At 30.7% G+C, this 20466-nt stretch overlaps 4 protein-coding genes and 2 long non-coding RNA genes across 7 annotated transcripts in view; 2 read left to right on the top strand and 4 right to left on the bottom strand.

Annotated features, from left to right (window-relative positions):
* LOC106107191 (class A basic helix-loop-helix protein 15-like) overlaps positions 1–7045 on the bottom strand; it is a 14059-nt gene extending 7014 nt beyond the window's left edge. Inside the window, exon 1 of the mRNA XM_013287926.1 lies at positions 6849–7045. The gene's annotated coding sequence lies outside the window, so the exon portion shown is untranslated. The remainder of the gene's footprint in view (positions 1–6848) is intronic.
* Positions 7046–8033: 988 nt separating this feature from the next.
* LOC106107105 lies at positions 8034–9085 on the bottom strand. The gene is made up of 2 exons (XR_001225846.1): positions 8890–9085; positions 8034–8361 (listed from the first exon to the last, which is right to left on the bottom strand). It is a non-coding gene; the product is annotated as an uncharacterized LOC106107105 (long non-coding RNA).
* A 1762-nt stretch (positions 9086–10847) lies between these two features.
* LOC106107343 lies at positions 10848–12239 on the top strand. 2 transcript variants are annotated; one of them, XR_001225863.1, is made up of 3 exons: positions 10848–11173; positions 11444–11583; positions 11667–12239. It is a non-coding gene; the product is annotated as an uncharacterized LOC106107343 (long non-coding RNA). The 2 variants fall into 2 exon arrangements; XR_001225862.1 differs by having other exon boundaries at positions 10850–11173; positions 11444–12239.
* A 368-nt stretch (positions 12240–12607) lies between these two features.
* Positions 12608–14661, bottom strand: LOC106107341 (nudix hydrolase 2-like). The gene is made up of 5 exons (XM_013288163.1): positions 14482–14661; positions 14267–14397; positions 14096–14187; positions 13793–14003; positions 12608–13036 (listed from the first exon to the last, which is right to left on the bottom strand). Exons 1-5 carry the CDS (start codon positions 14553–14555, stop codon positions 12657–12659), a joined length of 888 nt encoding a protein of 295 aa, XP_013143617.1. The 5' UTR covers positions 14556–14661; the 3' UTR covers positions 12608–12656.
* A 98-nt stretch (positions 14662–14759) lies between these two features.
* Positions 14760–17021, top strand: LOC106107342 (nudix hydrolase 8-like). The gene is made up of 4 exons (XM_013288164.1): positions 14760–15609; positions 15729–15820; positions 16160–16370; positions 16533–17021. The coding sequence occupies exons 1-4, from the start codon at positions 15504–15506 to the stop codon at positions 16901–16903; spliced, it is 780 nt and encodes a 259-aa protein (XP_013143618.1). The 5' UTR covers positions 14760–15503; the 3' UTR covers positions 16904–17021.
* A 622-nt stretch (positions 17022–17643) lies between these two features.
* Positions 17644–19990, bottom strand: LOC106106955 (Golgi to ER traffic protein 4 homolog). The gene is made up of 4 exons (XM_013287612.1): positions 19657–19990; positions 19298–19580; positions 18574–18884; positions 17644–18275 (listed from the first exon to the last, which is right to left on the bottom strand). Exons 1-4 carry the CDS (start codon positions 19767–19769, stop codon positions 18029–18031), a joined length of 954 nt encoding a protein of 317 aa, XP_013143066.1. The 5' UTR covers positions 19770–19990; the 3' UTR covers positions 17644–18028.
* Positions 19991–20466: the final 476 nt, after the last annotated feature.

Raw genomic sequence — 20466 nt, forward strand, 5'->3', positions numbered from 1 at the left:
AAATATGTTATAATTTTTGTTTCAATAAATAATTGTTATAATCCAATCTCCCGCTAACTTAGTTACAAGTTAATAGTTGTAATTTACGAATAATATTAAGGCGTGGTGCAGCAAATAAATTGCAAAATTAAAGACCGGTGTCTTGATACGCATATAGCTATGGGGCTAAAAACTAGGTGCACTAAACAAGAAAGGCTGGACTACCACGCCCTTACAAGAGCAAGATACTTATAACCTTTAATTGCCGGTTTTCTTACATTTCATAAAAATAACTGAACAAATCTTATACTTTGTAGAGTATTACAAAGATATTTACGAACATTTTTCATACCTAGACCAAATTAAATACCCTTTTCTTATAAGATGGGAAGGGAAAGTGCACTTAGCGGCGGAGACGCATAGGAGGGTCTAATATCCTCTTTACGACTATGTACGTCTTCTCCTCCGTCGATTAAGGGTAGGCAACTCATCAGCAGCGGTTGCTTCTCGATTTTGGCGGATTCAGGTGGTCCCTTGCTCGTTTGCCACCTTATATTATAACAAAATACTCTTGGTTAGACTATAATTATTTATACTCTGTTGTAATTGTACGTAAGCTTGAACATGTTATTGTTTTAAAGCACAATTTTCTTGATTATGTATTATTTGTTTTATCAGGTGCGTCACAATACTTTTCGTCTAACACCTGTTTTAATATAGTGTGACATTGATTCAACGACATATTACACAAGAAGTATCCCAGTAATTATACGAGTACTATGGCAAAAGTGTATGACGGTAGAAGTGTGGATGGACAAATGACGTTAGAAGATTTTTTTAAGTTAACCAATTATTCTATACTTAATATTATAAAGAGGAAATATTTGCATTTTTGTATGCATCGAAATAACTCAAAAACAAATGGGCCGACTTTAAAAGTTCTTTCACCATTAGAAAGGTAATTTATCTGTGAGTAACACAGACTACGTTTTTTAGTTTCACGCGGGCGAAGTCAGGAGCAACAGCTAGTCCTTTATACAAAGATACGCTTTACAACTTACCATAGGCGTAGCTTGCCGATAAGCTAGACAGTTATAGAGGGAGGCACCTTCTCATAAGATGTACTTAATGGTAACTTGGTTAAGATAAAACTGTCATAGAATAAGAAATCTTACTAATATTATATCACGTAAATATAAAAAGACTGTTCGGATATGACTGAAACTGGAACATAAGTATAATGTATTCTGGCGTATAGGCTACTTTAATTACTCCCCAGTAAAATGTAGTTACAGTTTCCATTTTATATTTTGTAGAAAACTCGATAAATCAATTACAAAATGAAGACTAAGACGATTTAGTTATACTCGTCGTTTTGAGAAAGGTTTGATCCGTATAAAAATGGTTAAAAATCCACATTTGTTATGGAGTTTTATCGCCATAAAGCTATATAGTATTTATAAAACACATTTTTAATTACTATAAATTGAAACAGAAAGTAATATCCGATTCGTTTAGGTGAAAGTATGTTTGTACCGTTTTAAACTGGCCTAGAACTAATTACAAAAAAAAATCTGTACGCAGTGTATACGTCTATCGTCGTTTCAATTTTTAACATAACATAAATTGTTTGAAACTTTGGGTACATTTATAACGCTGTTGGTAATATCTAGTGTATTTCTAAAACTCACAGTGACATGGTTATGTAACAATAGATTATTTTGCATATATTTTTTTTTAACTTTACAACTGTACATTTTCAATTCGGATGTCAAAAACCGGACTAACAAGTTTATGATAGTGGCCAAATATTGACATTTAGGTGACATTTAATGATGGCCATCGCTGCGTTAACTGACATTAACATATAACACGTGCAAGTACTAATGTAACGGTAGTTGCGAGTTTTAATTGGATACGCTCTCCGATAATATCTTCCTGAGTTATCGACACATCCTTTTTTAAAACTTTTCATATACTAACTGTTGCTCGCGACTTCACACGCGTTAAATAAAAAAAGTGTAGCCTATGTTACTAACAGATAAATTACCTTTCTGACGGTGAAAGAATTTTTAAAATCGGCCCTGTAGTTTTTGAGTTATTTTTAAATACAAAAATACAAATCTTTCCTCTTTATAATATAGAATGAGAAATAGTCTGATATCGGATGGTCCCCTATACATTTTTTATTTTGTAGTATTACACGAGTGTGGTGTCTGTATTAAATAAGTTTTTTTTATTTATTATCTGTCTTTTTATATTATTTTAGGGGGTATAACAAAATAACAGTCTTGTACATTAAGGCATTTCATAACATTGATTATATTATAGTCACCTATATACAGCGTTATACGAGTATCTTGTTTTAAATGAATATACATACTTGAAACTTGTAAGTACCTTTTGTGCTTTCTTCAATGTTTATTACAGAAATGTTAATAGAAAGTTCAGTATAGCAAAGAGTATCGCGTTATTACTATTCGATTATGCATCATCTTTGCAATTTCTGTTACAAATGCATGGTAAGTCGTGTATATAGAATGTATACTAGATCGTCAGATTAAGCCAGATACCGGCCTTCGATCGCTTACCCGTGCTTACTTATACTTTCACCTTGCTTAGCGCCGTTAGCCCACTTAAATTTAACATTGGTATTGTTCTACTGTCTTACGTAATGTACATTTATATCCACATAGCCAGAAAAAAAAGTTGTCAAATTTTTCGTATAGCATCTTGCATCTTCGATCACAGATTCTAAAGTAAAGTAAAGATAAAAAAAATATACACACCCTTTGAATCGATTCTGGATTAGAGTTATGTTGGTACTACTCTATTTACACATATAATTCTGTTGTCGATGGGTGTTTTATAGCAGTTCTCGATTTTTCAGCTGAGTAAACATACAGAGTATGTGAAACATTTTTATATTGCTTTCTTTGCTTCAAGGTCATTTGGATGTGTCGTTGTATGGACTATGTTTTACCATAGGAGAGTCATGTTTGGGTAAGTTTTTCAGAGGCATGTCCATTATGCGTTTAATGGTATCCGCATGTAATTTGATTCATTATGAAATTGTCATTCTATTTGTGGTCTTTACCAAAGTCTACAAAAACGATTTTAGTTAATGTAGTAATTACGTCCTATTTTTATGAAAGAGAAAGGCTTTTATTGGTATTATGAAAATCAAATTCAGATCTGTTCATGTTACTATTAATTTGAAATGTAAGTGAAATCAAAACCTGTAATGTAATTGTTAAGTTTCGTAAAATTTTCGGGAATAAACTCTTATACACATTTTTGCAATGGACACCGACAATTTTATTTTCCATTTTAGGAAAAGGTCTGAACAATACTAGAAAAAACAGTTAATTAAGGTAATATTGAAGAAAATGATCAAATTTAATCATTATCTAAAGTGCAATTATAAAGTGCATTATAGTGAAGTATTACAAAAATAAATATACAAATCGTAAATAGTTATAGTAAAGTCGTAACGGATTCTTTATTACGTAATACTTTGAGGTCGTAGTTTCATCAATATTCTTGGAAAACGTGGTCGATAAGTGAAGCACAACCGTTTGCAGAACAATTATCTATATCTCATACACAAATAGTTGACGGTATAAACCTACTATTAATACTCAAATTAAAAAAAAATCAAATTAAAAAAAAAAATTAAAACATCTCTCACCATTTTCGAAGGCTTATTATTTTTAATACTGTTGATATTTTCATTTTTATAAAATGTTACTTCAAAGCAAAAATTACGTCATTTCTCAAATATATCTGTCTCTTTGTTACTTGCTTTTCACTTCGAGTACAAAGTATTCAAACAGCCCACGTTATTTTAACCGAGGATTTCCACTGACGAAAAATATATATTGACATCCCATCCCACTTATACACTTTGAAAAATAGAGATAGCAGTATATTTTCTTGCGCGTATCAGTAGAAGCCAACACTAATATTATTTGACGTAGTCTGCGATCAGAGTCTATCACGAATAATTGCGAGAAAGAATTCGACATTTGTTGGTGTTATTTTAGGGGCGCTTCACTATTCTAAAACAAACGTCGATGATGTTACGAAAACGTTCTCACGAGTACTTGCGATAGGCCCCCTGTGATCTATTTTTTTCACTTTCATCCATCAGACTTATTTTTTTTATCAAATCTATCTTTTTCCCAATTGAAAGTGATGTTTATGTTTCACGCATTGCCAGTAACCGAATTATCTAGATAATTATGTAGAGTAACGAGGGTATTCGTTTCGTGTTTTTCCCCAGACTCATTGGGAATTTTCTCTTTTCCTTACGAGTTATCAACTGTTTATTTTATTTATAAAAATTACGGTAATCGTAAAGAAGACTTCCGATTGATTAACGAACGCTATTTATCAACACATGCAAAACTAAATTTGATAAACAGCTGGGCACTATCTTTATCAGATAACGTAAAATTTAACTGGAAAAATTATCGTTTTCTTGATTTTCTTCATATCATAATACTTTAGTTTTCTTAATCAATACTTAATACTATAAAGACAAAATATTTGTATTTTTATATATTCTAAAATAACTAAGAAAAACTAAATGATTTCAATAATTCTTTCACCTTTAAAAAGAAAGATACGTTATCACTGTATAACATTGGCTTTTTTTATTTATTTTTTAATCTCAGACAGCGCGAGCAACGGCTAATTTTTACTAAAATATAAATTTGTCATTGATCAAAGCATTTAAAAAGTATCGATGTATTATTTTTAGTTCTAAAAATAATTTATGAACGTCATTGTAAATAATCAAGTGCAATGTAGTTGCAATCTTAAGTTATTATAAAATACAGACGCCTTGATAAGAGGGGACGGTTCAATGAATAACAACATAATATCGTAAGTCAAGTTTAAAACAAGTTTAACATAGTTTTAAAATCTTACTAATATTATAAATGCGAAAGTTTAGATGGATGGATGTTTGTTCGAACTTGCAACCTAAACAGCTGAACGGATCTCGATGAAATTTGACATGAATGCACAAGATAATCGCAATGCTTTTGTTTCTTTCATTCCACGCGGACGGAGTCGCGAGCGCGAGTATGTAATAATTTTGAAATGCTCTGCAACTTTGTTTTAGTAACAAGATAACACGAACAGTTGAGAGAAGAACAAATGAATTAAAGACATACAAAAGGTAGAGTTGTCTATTTTTACGATTAAACTAATCATTTAATAAAATTGTCATGATGTTAATGCAAAATTAAAAATTGTTTCTCGCTCCTTCAAAGCCAGACATCTAGAATTGTACTTAACACCTACGTAAAAATTCTATTCTCGTGAAGTATGAGAAATAGAGGATTACAATATCTGAGTGTTTTGTTCAACTTAAAAACTCAAAGCAAGAGAGGTCTGAACAAACAATATGCTATACATTACATACTAATTTAAATTTGAAAAGGAAAATTAAAACAAAATAATATAATGTACAATTAGTATATATTTCTTGATAACTGTATATAGTACATATGTATACTACATACGTTTGAAAGAATTTACATTAACTTACAAAACAAAAAACTCGCACGTAAGTCAACCTTCGATCAATTGTGTAAAATGTTATAAAATTATTAGTACTTATGTAAACTGTACGTGCTTTTGTGTAAAAAATTAAATACGGTTGTAATTACACAGAACACGTTCAAGAAATGTTTCTAAATTGACTTCAATCTCGATTAACATGTATACCAACCTATACCTATGGTAAAGGATGTGATAATGGTCAGCATCCGGTAAATAAAAGCCAAATGCCAAACTAAGGGGCTGTCTCACCAAATTTTAAACTGTCTGATAACAGATTTGTTACTTTATATGACAGTTACGTCATTTTTAAGGTATCCGAGTCTCAATCAGCCAGTGGTGGGACAAGCCCTTACTCTTTAAATTATGTACCGGTTAAGATTTAGTTCTAATCAATCGAGCATTAAGTTAAGAACTATTAGTTTAGATTGCCCATGTAATGCTCGCTGAGGGAAATTTCGCAACGACCTTAAAAACAATAAGAAAATAAAATTGTCTTATGCTTTTATATTTGCCATATACTTTTAATGGACAGGTGAAGCAAGTAGATATACTAGAACATTTCACTATGACCTGCGAACATTATTAACACGTATTTAAGTAAAAATAATAAATGATGCCCCTTGCATAATTATCTTTAAAATTGTGAATTATCGTACATGACATTAAGGAATACCCAAATCGACTGCGCAATTTACATTTTCTATGCTAAGCTAATGTTAATTTAAAAATATGTGTCAAAAATTTCCATGCATATTTTATTACCCACTTGATTTATGACAATATTTAAACCTATAGATAATATTATCGCATAATAAATTAACGCGCACTGAACTTAATCATTATCTATGTACTCGCGAAAACATTGTAAAATTATAAGAAAATGTAAAAACAATTCTCTGTAGAGTCTAGAAATTAATAAGTTCCATGTTGCTGTATTTGTTTTTAAAATGCACGTTATACCTTTGTAGAATTGAAAACAAGAAACACTTTAGAATGACCTTTGCAATAATAATAAAGAAATTTATTATGCAACCATCGCTTTAAATTTTAAATTCGTCATGTATTTTTTCAATGTTATGCATAGATGCAAAATTCACTTTCGCTTACCGCGCATTCATTTATTTATATCCTTATAAGATTTGAATATTATTTATCAACGGAATTAAATAAACAACTTTCGAAGTGTAACAAAAGTTTTGTCAAGCAATACACGTAGTTTAACAAAGAATTTGCCTTTCACTTAGCATTCAAAACTGACACGTATAGATCCTTTTTTGTTTCCGTGGAAGACTTACCTTAGACTCGGTGATGTGAGCACAGGAACGGAAGAGGAAACCCCAAAACAATTAATTCACAATGTTATCATAGTTACGGGATATCGTAACGAAAGTGATTCGCTAGTTAAGTGAGTGTTTTTGAGTACGTGTAAGTAGGGGCGCGCGGGCGCGGCGCGTGCTCTCGCGGCGACTGTCCGACTGCTTTTGATAGACTGGATCTGAACTGAACTGGAGTGAGGCTGGCGTCTGACGCGGCAGAGTCTGACGCGCATCTTGCTACTTACACTGTCTCATATTCCTGGAAACGCATCCCGCATTGCTTCAAACGCGCCCTCTATCATTGATTACTTACCTACGTTAATTTTTATTTGACACTGCCGTCTATCGACATTATTGATGTTTTATTTCAAGGCCGTGCGTAACAATGCGCAGAATATATGTATGTGCATTAATACGATAAAAAGTTTGTGTCAATGTTTATGCCTAATCCGAGTAGGTAGTTGTAGTAATCTTTAACATTGGAGGGACATTCTCAGTTAGCGAATCCTTTACCTTCCTTCACTAAAACTTCTTCTGTCATTTATTTGCAAAAGCTATAAAGTTCAAGTAGTATGTTTGAGTAGTATAAACTATACGACAGTGCACTACATAGTACATATTACCTGAATGCTTGCGCCTACAGTTTAAATACCGCAATTTTACTTGATTGAAAAATAACAAATAGCGAAATTGTTTTTTGCTTGGAGGTTGCGTGGCTTCGTGCACTGTCGTATTCGAAATATATTGTATGTCATTACGGGTAAATAGTAACATTGTGATGCTAAGAGACCTGTTGCAGGTTTGGCCGACGACGCCGATAAGCAACAAGTGTCGGTAAAACAAAGTCAAGGTCTTTCCCACCTTCGTAAAATCAGCTAATTTTGACCACTTCAGGAAGGAAACACTTATTCTCTGAGTCATCTTTTATTTAGCTCATCGGTTTAGGTATCAAGTACTTTGGGGTAGAATAATTAAGTTAAGCAATTTTTCTCTTAGTATTTCTGAATTCTGAATCTAGATTCCTATTAATAGTTTGATAATGCTTATCCGTTTTTACACGACTATGACATAAGTGAGCTGGAGATCCTGTAAATTAAATAAAATAAAATGAAAGAAAAAGGCCAGGCATAGTCAGAGCGGGTCGTTGTAAATAATAAAATCTAATCATAATTTATCATCATATTTAATCTGTTAATTTCATTAAAAAGCAACTGGTACGCAAAGAGTAGATAAGATAATTGCAAAACGCGGTAGACTTTATGTACGGATTCTGATTTAATAAGATTAATACATTATTCAAAATCCTTGCAAAAAAAAATGTAATTTAACACAAGTTTCAATGATAGCAGTTATAAATTTAATTTTGTCTGGATCCGACACTAACTCGTACCAAGGCTTGGTACATCAAGACCTGTGGTACGCTACCCGCACGAGATCCATCCCTCCACTGAAGGGTCGACGGAGATAGGGATTCACGAGGATTGACCTTTTCCTGCAAACAAATACTATTCTTATACTGCGGATACTGTAGTTGGCATTGGCAAATTATTGTTAATATATATTTACTCCTTATTTATTGTCAAGTATTGGTTGTTACCAATACTACCTTGTCTGTTGACAAGGTTGGCTGCACAGACTAGATGTATGGATATAGAAGCGGTATACACGGATCGCTAAGTGTAAATTAGTAACCTCACTCCACCCCTTTATGGTACGAATTTGATATGTTTACTTTCGTTTTTGTTTATATTGGGGACGTACACCAGGCTCTGACAGGACCAGTTAGTACAAATAAATCTAATAAATATCAATTATTGTCTTAAAACAATAATAACACTAGTTCAGTAGCGTTGGTATTTACGCATTAATAGAAGGTTTACGAAAAAAACATCTAACATATTTTAATTAGTTAATAAAAATATGTTAACGAAAGTAAATATAAGGACGTGTTAATCTATTGGAAAAATGCGAATACCAAAACATATAAAATGCAGATTAGAGTTTAAAAAAATGTACAAACCATTTCCTTGTTCTTTAAAGTGAAAATAATAGACAAAACAATAAATACCAAATTTAGTATTAGTATCACTATTGCAGAAATAAAGAACGCATTTTGTATAGCCAAAGAACAACACATTTTAAAACATAGATAAATTCACAATTTTTTTCCACAAGCAATGCGTGCTGACAGAACAGAACTTAGGAATATATGGTACAAATTATATCAAAACAGAATTTTATCGTTGCTTAGCTTTGATAACTTGCAATGTATTTATGCATATCTGTATTGTTAATTACGGAATCTTTACCTAATCACAATCTTAATTCACGGTTGTTCAGACCGGTGTATCGATTGCGTACAGATTGACATTCTTATTACGTAATAGCTGGTATGAAAATAATATTTTGTAGTTTTATTTTTGAGTGTAGAGGTACACCGGTAGATGTAAACATATAAAGATATGGATTTATTCCTTGAAAGGTGATATAATCAAGAAGAGAGTGGTGACTGAGATGACGCATGATAAGTTTTTTGGAGGACGACAACCCACGCCCTGACCTTACGGGATTAGGATAAGGTAGGGGAAATGGTGAGTTTTACAGAGCCGTGCTTCGACTATGTAGTTCTTCTGACTGACCTGGTCACAGATGACACTTTTTCCACGGCCCATACCAAGTATTTTAGTTTATTGACAACCGTTATTTTTGCTACACGTCTATTTCCTTTTACTTGATGTTTAAGTACAAAGGAAAAAATTAATTTCAGTTTAATCTTAGACTTTAATACGCTGCTAGATTTGTTCTTTCATTGTACAGTTTAATTCTTAAATAATAAAGTAAGATTTCATGCATTAATAATAAATCTTATCTTAACAATTGTTCTCTTTGAAAGATTTGATATTATCAGGACGCTTAGGTACAAGGATTCTCCGATAAAATTAATTTAGAAAACACGGTTTAGTTTTGTAAACATAAATCTAATGTCAGTTTAGTGCCACTGCGTTTAATTTACAACATTTGGACCTGGAATTTGCCTAGCTCGTAGGTGATGGGGTAAGCCATTTTAATAATTGTCTTCCACATTCTTTCATCTTAAAAAGATGTTATTTTTCTATAATTTATACAAGTTACAATATGTTGTCTTAAATTTTTAAGATTTTTGGAGTTACGAATTCCATCTTGTAATTCTTCGACGTAAATAATGAACGCTGTACTGAGTAGTGAGCACTTGTTCTAATATTTGGTGAGGGGGAAACCACTTTAATGTGGCATACACAAGTCGCCTTGCAGACAATGAACGAATGTCATTACGGGGCCGCGGCCGCCGGCGCTGTTGAACGCAATCGAATTCACTAACAAGGTAAGACTTAAGAAAGAAAAAGACACGGCAAATTGAAATTTATTTATTTACTTACATTTATTTATCTATACAAATGTATCGAAGATTTTAAATAATCGAATATGTGATGGAAAAATTATAAAAAAAACATGTTATCTACGCTTACAATGTTCCTCAATTTGACTGATGATCTGATGATTATATCAATAGAAATATGAACATATCGCTGTGATTCGATAAAAATATGATAAGAAGATATCGTGACTAAGCACCTATTATACAGATATAGGTAGTATAAAAATACTAATAAAAATAAACTACGTATGGTTGCATAGATGACCTCTCAAGGTCGTGGGAGGAAACATCTATATAATAAATTTATATAAGTATCTATATAATTAAAATTTTAGATAACTCTTCTTCTAGCTTGCAGCTCTGCCTTGCAGAATCTCTAAATTTGCTATAATTACCATCCTGTTTGCCTATCAAACAAAAATCTCCATAGATTTAAATTTAAAGTATTTTGTCTTTCTTCGCCTATTTTAAGTACAGTATTTATTATCTTACTCGTGTATTATCTACTTAGATAATACTTAAAGTTATTTTAGACATATGATACAACGCGAGGCTTAAAATCAATTTAGAAACACACCACCAAACACATCAAGTCTAGACTGTCCGTTCTAATAGATTCTATTGCTTTCGGTGGCCGAGAAGTCGGTTTCGATAAAAAAAACAACACAGCCAGTTAGGCTGTTACTGTAAGTCGAAGTAGTGTAGTTCTTTTATTCAACTGATAGTGTGGTAAAAGTGGTCGTGGAAAACTATTAAAATTACAAGCTAATTTGGATACACTATGACGTATGCATTTATAATAGTGGTGTCAGTGGCCGTAACTTTAAAGTTATTGTTTCTAAGTTTCTCATTGTACGTAACACTCAATGATCCAGAACTAAAAATGGAGGTGAGTATTTCATGTTCACATTTAAGTATTTTATTATTCCTAAGAATTAATATCATTACTAATAACCCAAGTCATTTAACTTTAGGAGTATCGTGTTACTTATTTATTGTGATGTCATAAAAGCATTAAAGAGAAATTCTAAGATCATACCTTTCTAAAATTCTTTTAGAAATACTATCTGACTAGAATTTCCAACGTATTAAAATTTAAACTAAGTAATTTCGAGATTACATTTATCATTAAACTATTTATATGCTTTACGTATTTCAGAAAGATCCGAAGATCAAAACCGACAACACAACATGCATGGCGTCCAAGTGGAAACAAGTTTCGCAAGTTTTTTTTTGTAAAACGTCACGTAGCAAGATGAATAAAAATGTTAAATTGGGATCATGATTACAACAAGTTTTGTAATGCACTAATTACATTATTTTTTTAACACCAAAAACCAGTTTAAAGCCTCAACGTATAACTGTTAATATTTTATTTTCAGATGTATATTTAATGCGGTTCGGGATAACTTGACAATTTAAATGATGTGATATCTATTAAAATATATGATTTGTACATAGAGTTATAGAAGTGCTTTTGTTTTTCCTGGTAAATAGGAACTTCCTCTTGCGTGTAGATCATTGCAATCGTTAACATGCAATACTCGCAAACAATCGACTTCGACTTTTAAGTCAACCGAAATTTATGTGTTACATTATACAATTGTTAACGAATTTTGGGAGGGTATGGGAAATGACTCCATCAAAATACGAAACTTTTACGAAACTACATTAGGAAAACGACATCTGTACAATCCGGTGCTATTTTTGCTATATCTCCACTGTTGTATAGATTATGTAAACAATCAACTTTTACGTTCTCTAATTTTCTATTGCAACTAATTAGTTTGAAAATAGAGAAGTGTATGTATGAAAAGAAATTCTCTCGCTAACGTCGATGTATTTATTTTCATCTTCTAGTAAGATTGTCTATCGTCGCAGTCCATAGTTTCCATTAATATTGTAAAGATTTTTTTTTATTTCGATGTAATAAAACTATTTTTAAAAATAAAGTATTTTAAGTTGTTTTTTCCAAAACCCTAGTAGATAATACATCCGGTGTAATCCGTGTAATCATTGTAAAAATATAATTCTACTTGTAAGATAAAACGTCATTATCAGCAGATTTCCGTCCTCGATCAAATAATTTATAAGCAAAATTCTTCCTTGGAATTGGTTCCAAGAACAGCGAAGAGTAAGCTATTGTCCGCGAGTACATCCGCGTGAAATTGAAAAAATACAAAAGTAGCTATGTGTTCCAAGTTCCAGACCACTACTCTAACACACATAGATCCATCCATCCAAACTTTCACGTTTATATTATTAGTAATAGTAAAAAAGAAAACATTAAAAAATAACATAAAAATATATTTTCATTTAACAATTGTATAAAAACAAAACATATTGTACTTAGTTTTATTTTACAAAAATATTTATTTGTAATCACAATCATTTACAGTTAAATATGTCATTTCTCTTGTGAACTGTGACCATTTCACGGTTTTCTTCTCTAAATCTAACCTCATTTTTTTCTTTTTATAGTCATTCGCTTTTTGTACTATGATACGATTGAATTGGTGTACATGGGGATGATTTAAATATTCCTCTATAAACATCCATTTACACTCTTTGACTTCTCTGTGAGATAGAACTATATTTTCTGTGAGCGCTTTCATCATAAGTAGCATGTATATGTCAGAGTTATTGTACATCATATTGTGCTGGTGTCTGAATGTCAACAAAGAGACAAATGTGCAATCAACTCCCGTCTCCTCCTTCACTTCTCTAACTGCTGCATCTTTTATATCTTCACCTAAAAACAATTCAAAAATGCATATATTGGAGCTACATTTTTTTTTATTTTAATAATGGTAAGCCTATTTTTGTTTCAATTGTTTCGCCAACATCCTGGTTGATGATATTTTAAAGTATAAACAAGATTTAAAAATTAAATAGAAAATAGAACAGATCTCTCTTTAGTGTACAATTGTGATTAATCCTGATGTCAACTGGTTTTTTTTATAATAAATGTTTAAATATGTCACTAACATACTTATTGACAGTTTTATACAATTAAATAAATCTTTTAAACAAATTTTGCAAAGGCAATACTTTGATTTTTCGGTACATTTGTATTTTATACCTGTTGACTGCTACATACATAACATATTTGACTAGCTTATATTTGAAACTACATGCGGAATTAAAAAGAATTAGTAGATCTGGTATATACTAAAATTATAAAGTGGAAAACTTTGTTTGATTATAATGAATAGGCTCAAAAACTACTGGGCTGATTTTAAAAAATTCTTTCACTGTTATAAAGGTTATTTATCTGTGTGTAACATAGGCTATAATTTTTAATGTCTTTATTATTAGTTTTAAATTTCATACAGACAGAGTCATGGTCAAAAGCTAGTAAAAATATTGCCATTGTCAAATGTAGACAATGTTGCATTCTATTGGTAAAAAAAGTAGTTTTAAAGTTAATTCACAGAAAAATAAATATTTTCAATGTTACTATGAATTAGTTGCCATTCAACAAAATTTTCTGTGTGTTAATTCTCACCTCTCTCTACATATCCACCTGGGAGTTTCCAATGTGGGTATTCATAATGTTTTTCTGATATAGCCAAAAGTTGATTCTTGTCATTGAACACTAAAGCACCAACTCCCAAATTGGTATGACAAGCCGGAGGCAGGTTAGGTTCAGTGTCACCTGGTAGCCATTTATACATCATCACAAAGTCGTCTCTTGCATGATGAAAATTAAAACCTTTCTATGGACATAATAAAAAATATTTGAACATACACTTATGTAAGATTTGAAGCAAATAAAAAAGCTATAATTTCTCATTTTTATGTAAATTACCTCTGCCAGTATTGGAACATAGAAGCAATCTTTTATGTTAACTTTAAACCAAACACATCTCTTTCCTTCAGAAGACCATTTCTGCATTGAAGCTGAAATTGAATAAATTAGGTTTTTTCAAAATGCCAAATAATAAAAATGCCAAATTAATTAATGTTTATATTTTAATACCTTCAAGATTTTTTGTTATGTGTTTTCTTTCACAATGCTCTAATGCAGTATTTACTGTTATTCCATTAAATCTATCCTGTTTACCAACAAAAAGATAATCTGTTTGAAGTTTGCTATTATTACAACATTTTCTGAAAATACACATATATTTAAATCATCATAAATAACTCTTAAAACATTAAAAAAATTACAAGGCTATATATTCTAGATATTACCTAAATGGTATGAAAGAATATCTTATCACATTTCTATATAAAAAGGACACTTTACATAGTTTATTTACAGGCATGTTGTTTAAAAAAATAACATTTTAGCTATAAATAATAGTCATTATTTTGCGTCGGCGACCTTAATGTAAAAAATAAAAAGGGAAATTAAAATAAACCAAAATAGGAAGTTATAAACACAGACAAAACCATTAAAATGTCATTTTGACTTTTTGACATTTGTCATTTAGTGTTTTGACACTCTGTGGTCTTGTGAATTTTTAAACTTGAAATAAAGAATCTTGCTTTTAAAGACTTTTTAACAATCGTATACAAGCCTAAATGTTCGTTTACGTTTAAAACAAAGTGCTGTCTGTGTTAGAACTGGAAATGCAAAACGCTTAAAAGTTCAATGAATAGTTTTTTTTTTATACATCGAACACTTGACCGCAGAGTATATATTGTTATATAGACTGTAAACTGGCAATGACAGTTGAGAGACATTGGACAGTGACATCATCATCACCATCATCATCATCAATTATAACAACAGCCTTTGCCTGACCACTGATGGACATAGGCCTTCACCAATGCCTTCCGCAGAAGACGGGTGACATCAGTGAACGGTCAATGTTGACATATTATGATTTGATGGTTCTGATCTGACAGTATCAGAATGTGACAAAAATATAAAATGAAAATGATATTGGATTGATAAGTTTGTTAAAATGAGATAGATCAATTTCTAATCATTGTCTTAATATGAAGGTACAAAAACGTAGTTAGGTAGTAATTTATTCGACGTTTGAAGGGCTTGTGGGACACATTTCAATGTGTTTCTTATATACTTAAATGTTTTATGGAGTTATGCAAAACTAAAAAAAAAACTAGTCATTGTGATAAGGAATATAACTGCGTACAGACATTGAACCTTGACTTGACGATACATTACTTTTGTAATATTTACATTATTATTACTTCATGGTCTTAAAAACTGTCTGTGTAATACCACTGATAATTGACAAAAGAGAATGGCTACAAAAACGTTTGAAGGTGTTTTAGATAGATATAATGGTATCACAGTTGATTCTCAAAAGGAACCATGTGAATCCAGTGATTTTCTTAGTAAACTAACAGGCAAGTTTTACAAAAAATTACATTCATCTTCAAAACAAGAAGTTCTTTAAATCTGCTCTTTTATCCAGCCTGGTTTTCTTTTTTTTCCAAGGTTATGTTAGTAAAATATTTTTTTTCAGACTCTCTGCGGAAATGGGATAGTGAAGAAAGAAGATGCATTTGGTTCAAAATAAATATAAAAGATGCTGCTTGGATTCCTATACTAGCTAATGTGAGAATTGATTTTTGGTTTACAGTACTTTAATGAGATATATTCATTTAACTTAATAGTTTACTGAATGTCATACAATTTAAAAAATCCTTAATGTTGTGTACACCCAGTTGTAATCCATAGATATTTAGTGTCTAAACATATCTTGTGTAAGATATCAGTTGTAAGAGTAAATAGTACATCAAATGGAATATGTATATCTGTAAAGTCTATTTTTTAACAAACTGGCAGATAAATTAACACTTTTTAAAATAACTTACAAAATTAGGAATATGTAAAAATTGAGTTATTGGAATTAATTTATAATAAATAATTATATATTTCTATATTAATTTTCAGGAAGGTTTTGATTTTCATCAATCAGGCCAGAGTTTTGTAACAATGTACAAATGGTTACCAAAAAACAGTACATCAAACTTACCGCCAATATGTCACACTAGTATAGGTGTGGGTGGCTTAGTATATAATAATAACAATCAAATATTAGTTGTTATGGAACAACTTTATGACTACCCACACTGGAAGCTGCCTGGTGGATATGTAGAAAAAGGTATTATAAAAGATAATCAATAAAGCATCAATAAGACATTTAGTAAAATGATAAAATATATACGAAAATGTGTATTGATTTTTTTAATACATTTCAACCTTATAAGTGGTTTTATTACTTTTATAATAAAACATTGGTAATTTTAAGTTCAATGTTTTTCAGGGGAAGATATAAAAGATGCTGCAGTGAGAGAGGTGAAAGAAGAAACAGGTATTGATGCTGTTTTTGAATCCATGATAACTTTGAGACAAACACATAAAATGTTGTTTGGTAACTCTGATATATACATAGTTGTATCTCTGAAAGCTACGTCTGATGTAATCACAAAATCAGATGATGAAATCAAAGATTGTAAATGGATGGATATAGAAGAATTCTTAGAACATCCTCATGTACATGAATTCAACAGGTTTATTGTAAAACAAGCATTGGATCTGAAGGAAAGAAAACTTAAACTATCTCTTAAAAAGAGTAAAGTGAAGATATCAAAGTTTTCGAGAGAAATCACTTCTCTAATAATTGATGACCTGTGATTATTCATGCTCTGAGCCCCATGGTGGAGATGTGAGCGGATGACAATTATTTAATTAACAGTTTTTAAATAGCTTATAGAAAATATTAAATTCTGGGTAAAGGGATAAAGTTGAAAAGAAAAAAAAATGTTTCCAAAATAAAAACACACATTGGCTTAAATCAAATAATGCAATTTTAACTTAAACTATATGAAATTATTTATGAAAAAAAATATATGTCTAGAAGGTGTTTTGTTTTTTATTTTGCCACCCAAACCATGACATGTAAAGCATACTAAGAGCAGCAAAACAAACTATTTAATTATGTTATTTGATATTTTTATTATTTTCCTCACAAAAATCATTACATTTATACACAAATTTAGCATAGATATTTAAAAATTGTAGAAAGGTGACATTTATAACTATATAAAAATTTAGATAATTCATCCAAGTATATTTCTAACCTAATAAACCGTACAAACCACCCAATCCCACAAGAATAAATTATTAACAAGGAATTAAATGTGTTGCAAAATATTTCAATTACATTTATAAATTAAGCAAATGTTTAACAAAATTACTTCTATTCTTAACAAAAATGTACATCATAATGCAATTATTACAACTTGAATTACTTCTATGTACAAAACTAGAATAGACAAGTTTTAACAGCCTTACAAATAAACGCGGTATAAAGTTAAACTTTGAAATAAACTGTGTATAAGCAAAATTTGTACTAATATTTTGCTTATACCCAGTTTATTCCTAAGTTTAACTTTATACCGCGTTTATTTCTAAAGCTGTAATTGTGTAAACATAATATAAAGATAATGAACATTTAAGCTATTTCGTGTTTTAATACATTCAGTGCCACTAACTTCGTGTATGCTTGCTCAGACAGAGCAGAGATTTTTTTTATCGCAAATATATTTTACGATTAAAATGATGCTTAATTTAACTTTGACTGAAGAGATTATAATTTGACAGTTACACATGTAATTAAGACCTAAAAGGTCTGATGAAGTATCTTAAAAATGTAGTCATGTAATTGATAGAAACTTTTTTCATGAAATCTAATTTAATGAACAACACCGAAAGCTAAAACTTTATCTTGACTTAATTTTTAATTTATCTAGAACACACTTAATCCAATTCCGGAGCCGTTGGCCTAGAATTTTGGTTGTCAGTTTCATCGTCAGAACTGTCTAGATCTCCTATGATTGTCTTTAGCAATCCACCAAACATTGAGTTTTCATTCTTATTGTTCTTCCGATTGTCTATACCGAACCACACCCGGCCAATGTTGTCCAAGTAATCAGAATAATTTGAATCTCTGCTTAAGCTTATGTCATAGCATTTTCTTAAGATTTCAAATTGAACAGTGTTTTTTCTGAAAACATTTAGAACATTTTATGATTACATAATAGTCTAAATAGCTTTTGGTTCTTACTGATATTGTTATTGTTAAAAATAAAGCACAATATATAAATTTTTTATTTAGTTGTTAAAGCACCTTTCTTACAATATTACCATACAACTCCTTAAGTTTTAAGTTATGAAGGATCTATGTTGTAGAGGTTTTGGGCTCTGATGGGAAGGGAACATATTATTTTTTGAAGTTATAGAGGTTTTTAAGTTATCAAGGTTCTATTGTGTATGATGAAAATATAATATTGTTCAATACTTACTGTTCAATTGATTGTAGTAAAAACCATAAAAAGTTAAGTAAAGGATATTTGTATGGTGGGCCTGTATCATTTTTTATACTAGGATGTGAACTAGTATAGTTTTTGAAGGTTTCTCTTGCCATTTGGATGTTTTTCAAGCAAAGAATTTGTAATACTGCCTGTGCTATAAACAGATCAATCTCTGCTTTAAGTCCCCTCGTCGATTGTAATTCTATCAGCATATTAGCATACACTGTCCCATTATTTGAATGTAAGAAATGCTTATGTGCTACAGGATATCTTTTCTCTTTCCAGTAAATTTCTGCAATTTTCTGTAATCATCAATTGTTCTTTGTAAAACATTAAAAATAAAATATTAAGATTTAGATCTGATAAGATGAAATCTTAACAAGTTAATAAGTTTACAACCTTTCATCCTTATTTGATCTCTTTAAACACAGATGGACTGCAATTGTACCAAATTACATCAGTAATCACAAAAAGAATTATAAGGAAATTATTATAAATCGTAAAATATTTAACAATTCACACACCAATACAACTTGTTCAAGATTTAAAAAATCACACTTTACATGCACCTTAGGACAGACATGTACATTTACAACTCTATACCGCAGATTCCTTTGTCTAAAAGTTTAGTTGCGATAACAATATTTACAACCAAGTTATTTGTTGTATGCATCATTACTAGACTCCCTGTATACTAATAACAAAGTTAAATTACCTGGTGTAGTAGTGGATGTCCTTTTTTAGTACTATCCATAGACCATTTCACAGCATTTGTTAAGAATGTATCTCTTTCTGGGATACCTGAATGCATTAATTCAAATAGGTTTGCTATTTTTTCAATCCATTCTTCACTAGGTTTTGTTTCAGACTTAGTTAGAACATCTATTAGTAGAATTGCTAAATCGGCACCACTACCCAGTTGATCACGCTTCAGAAGTAACATAGAACCTTCGTATAACAATTTAAATAGATCTTTATATTTCTTCTGACTTAAATATCTGCAACATAGTGAAAATATTGATCACATTCAGGGCACAAAATTTGTATGTTGCACGTAAAAGATTTGATGTTTACCTGAAATACAATGTTCTGTACATTTGATGTGCTTCATAATATTGACCTGCGTTTACTGATGCTTCTAACTTTTCTAATACTCTGCTAACACCTCTTTCTCCTCGTGTGGCCATTGTTATTTTTTTAGAATATATCGGGTTTATTGCAGTCACATTACATATGATAATTTATGACTTACGCCTACATCACAATCTGTCCCACATGTAAAATCGTTTATCATTCATTTAATCCTTCAAGGCAAAATTATCTTTTAAGGATATTACTATTTTAACAATGACTTACGAAATGTCAAAAATTTCGTAAATATGAAAGTAAATGAAAAAGAGCAAAGATCAGACGACGTTCTGCCAAAGAAAGAATTGCTAAAAGTCACATATTTATCGTTCTTAAATTAATAAAACATTAAACATTTTTTACTAAGATTTCTTATTACAACAGTCACTATTTTTTAAACAAAAAATCAATATTCAAAATGTTTACTACGGTATGATACCCTCGCCATGTTCCAGAAACCGACAGAGATTAATCTAAAAATAGTTGTAGTTAGAAATTCAACACAACAATTTATCTTCTATTGTAATTTTGTATTGTACTGTAATTTAACATTGGATTTCTGGAGCGTCGCGTATGAGGATAAAAAATATATTCGACTCGAATGTTCATTGATATGGAAGTAGAGCGTGCTTAGCACAGCCCGACGAGTATTCGAGTACATATCTGCTGGCATCGCTAAGAGTTTCTAAATAATTTAATAAATGAACTTAAACAATTGATGAATCTTATGTTTTGATATGTATTTCATATGACTAC

The sequence above is a fragment of the Papilio polytes genome, unplaced genomic scaffold (assembly GCF_000836215.1).
Source record: "Papilio polytes unplaced genomic scaffold, Ppol_1.0 DF822067.1, whole genome shotgun sequence".
In the NCBI taxonomy this organism is placed as follows: Eukaryota; Metazoa; Arthropoda; class Insecta; order Lepidoptera; family Papilionidae; genus Papilio; species Papilio polytes.

What these genes read in the sequence shown, in the direction of transcription:
- LOC106107341 (XM_013288163.1), bottom strand. Translation starts at nt 14,555, where the DNA reads ATGCCTGTAAATAAACTATGTAAAGTGTCCTTTTTATATAGAAATGTG. An exon ending in ATGTTCCAATACTGGCAGAG is followed by an intron (nt 14,004 to 14,095) that starts GTAATTTACATA and finishes TTATGTCCATAG; the next exon opens with AAAGGTTTTAATTTTCATCA. An exon ending in AGGTGGATATGTAGAGAGAG is followed by an intron (nt 13,037 to 13,792) that starts GTGAGAATTAAC and finishes AATTGTTTTTAG; the next exon opens with GTGAAGATATAAAAGATGCA.
- LOC106107342 (XM_013288164.1), top strand. Translation starts at nt 15,504, where the DNA reads ATGGCTACAAAAACGTTTGAAGGTGTTTTAGATAGATATAATGGTATC. An exon ending in TTTTCTTAGTAAACTAACAG is followed by an intron (nt 15,610 to 15,728) that starts GCAAGTTTTACA and finishes ATTTTTTTTCAG; the next exon opens with ACTCTCTGCGGAAATGGGAT. An exon ending in TGGTGGATATGTAGAAAAAG is followed by an intron (nt 16,371 to 16,532) that starts GTATTATAAAAG and finishes AATGTTTTTCAG; the next exon opens with GGGAAGATATAAAAGATGCT.
- LOC106106955 (XM_013287612.1), bottom strand. Translation starts at nt 19,769, where the DNA reads ATGGCCACACGAGGAGAAAGAGGTGTTAGCAGAGTATTAGAAAAGTTA. An exon ending in GACATCCACTACTACACCAG is followed by an intron (nt 18,885 to 19,297) that starts GTAATTTAACTT and finishes TGATGATTACAG; the next exon opens with AAAATTGCAGAAATTTACTG. An exon ending in TTACTACAATCAATTGAACA is followed by an intron (nt 18,276 to 18,573) that starts GTAAGTATTGAA and finishes AAATGTTTTCAG; the next exon opens with AAAAAACACTGTTCAATTTG.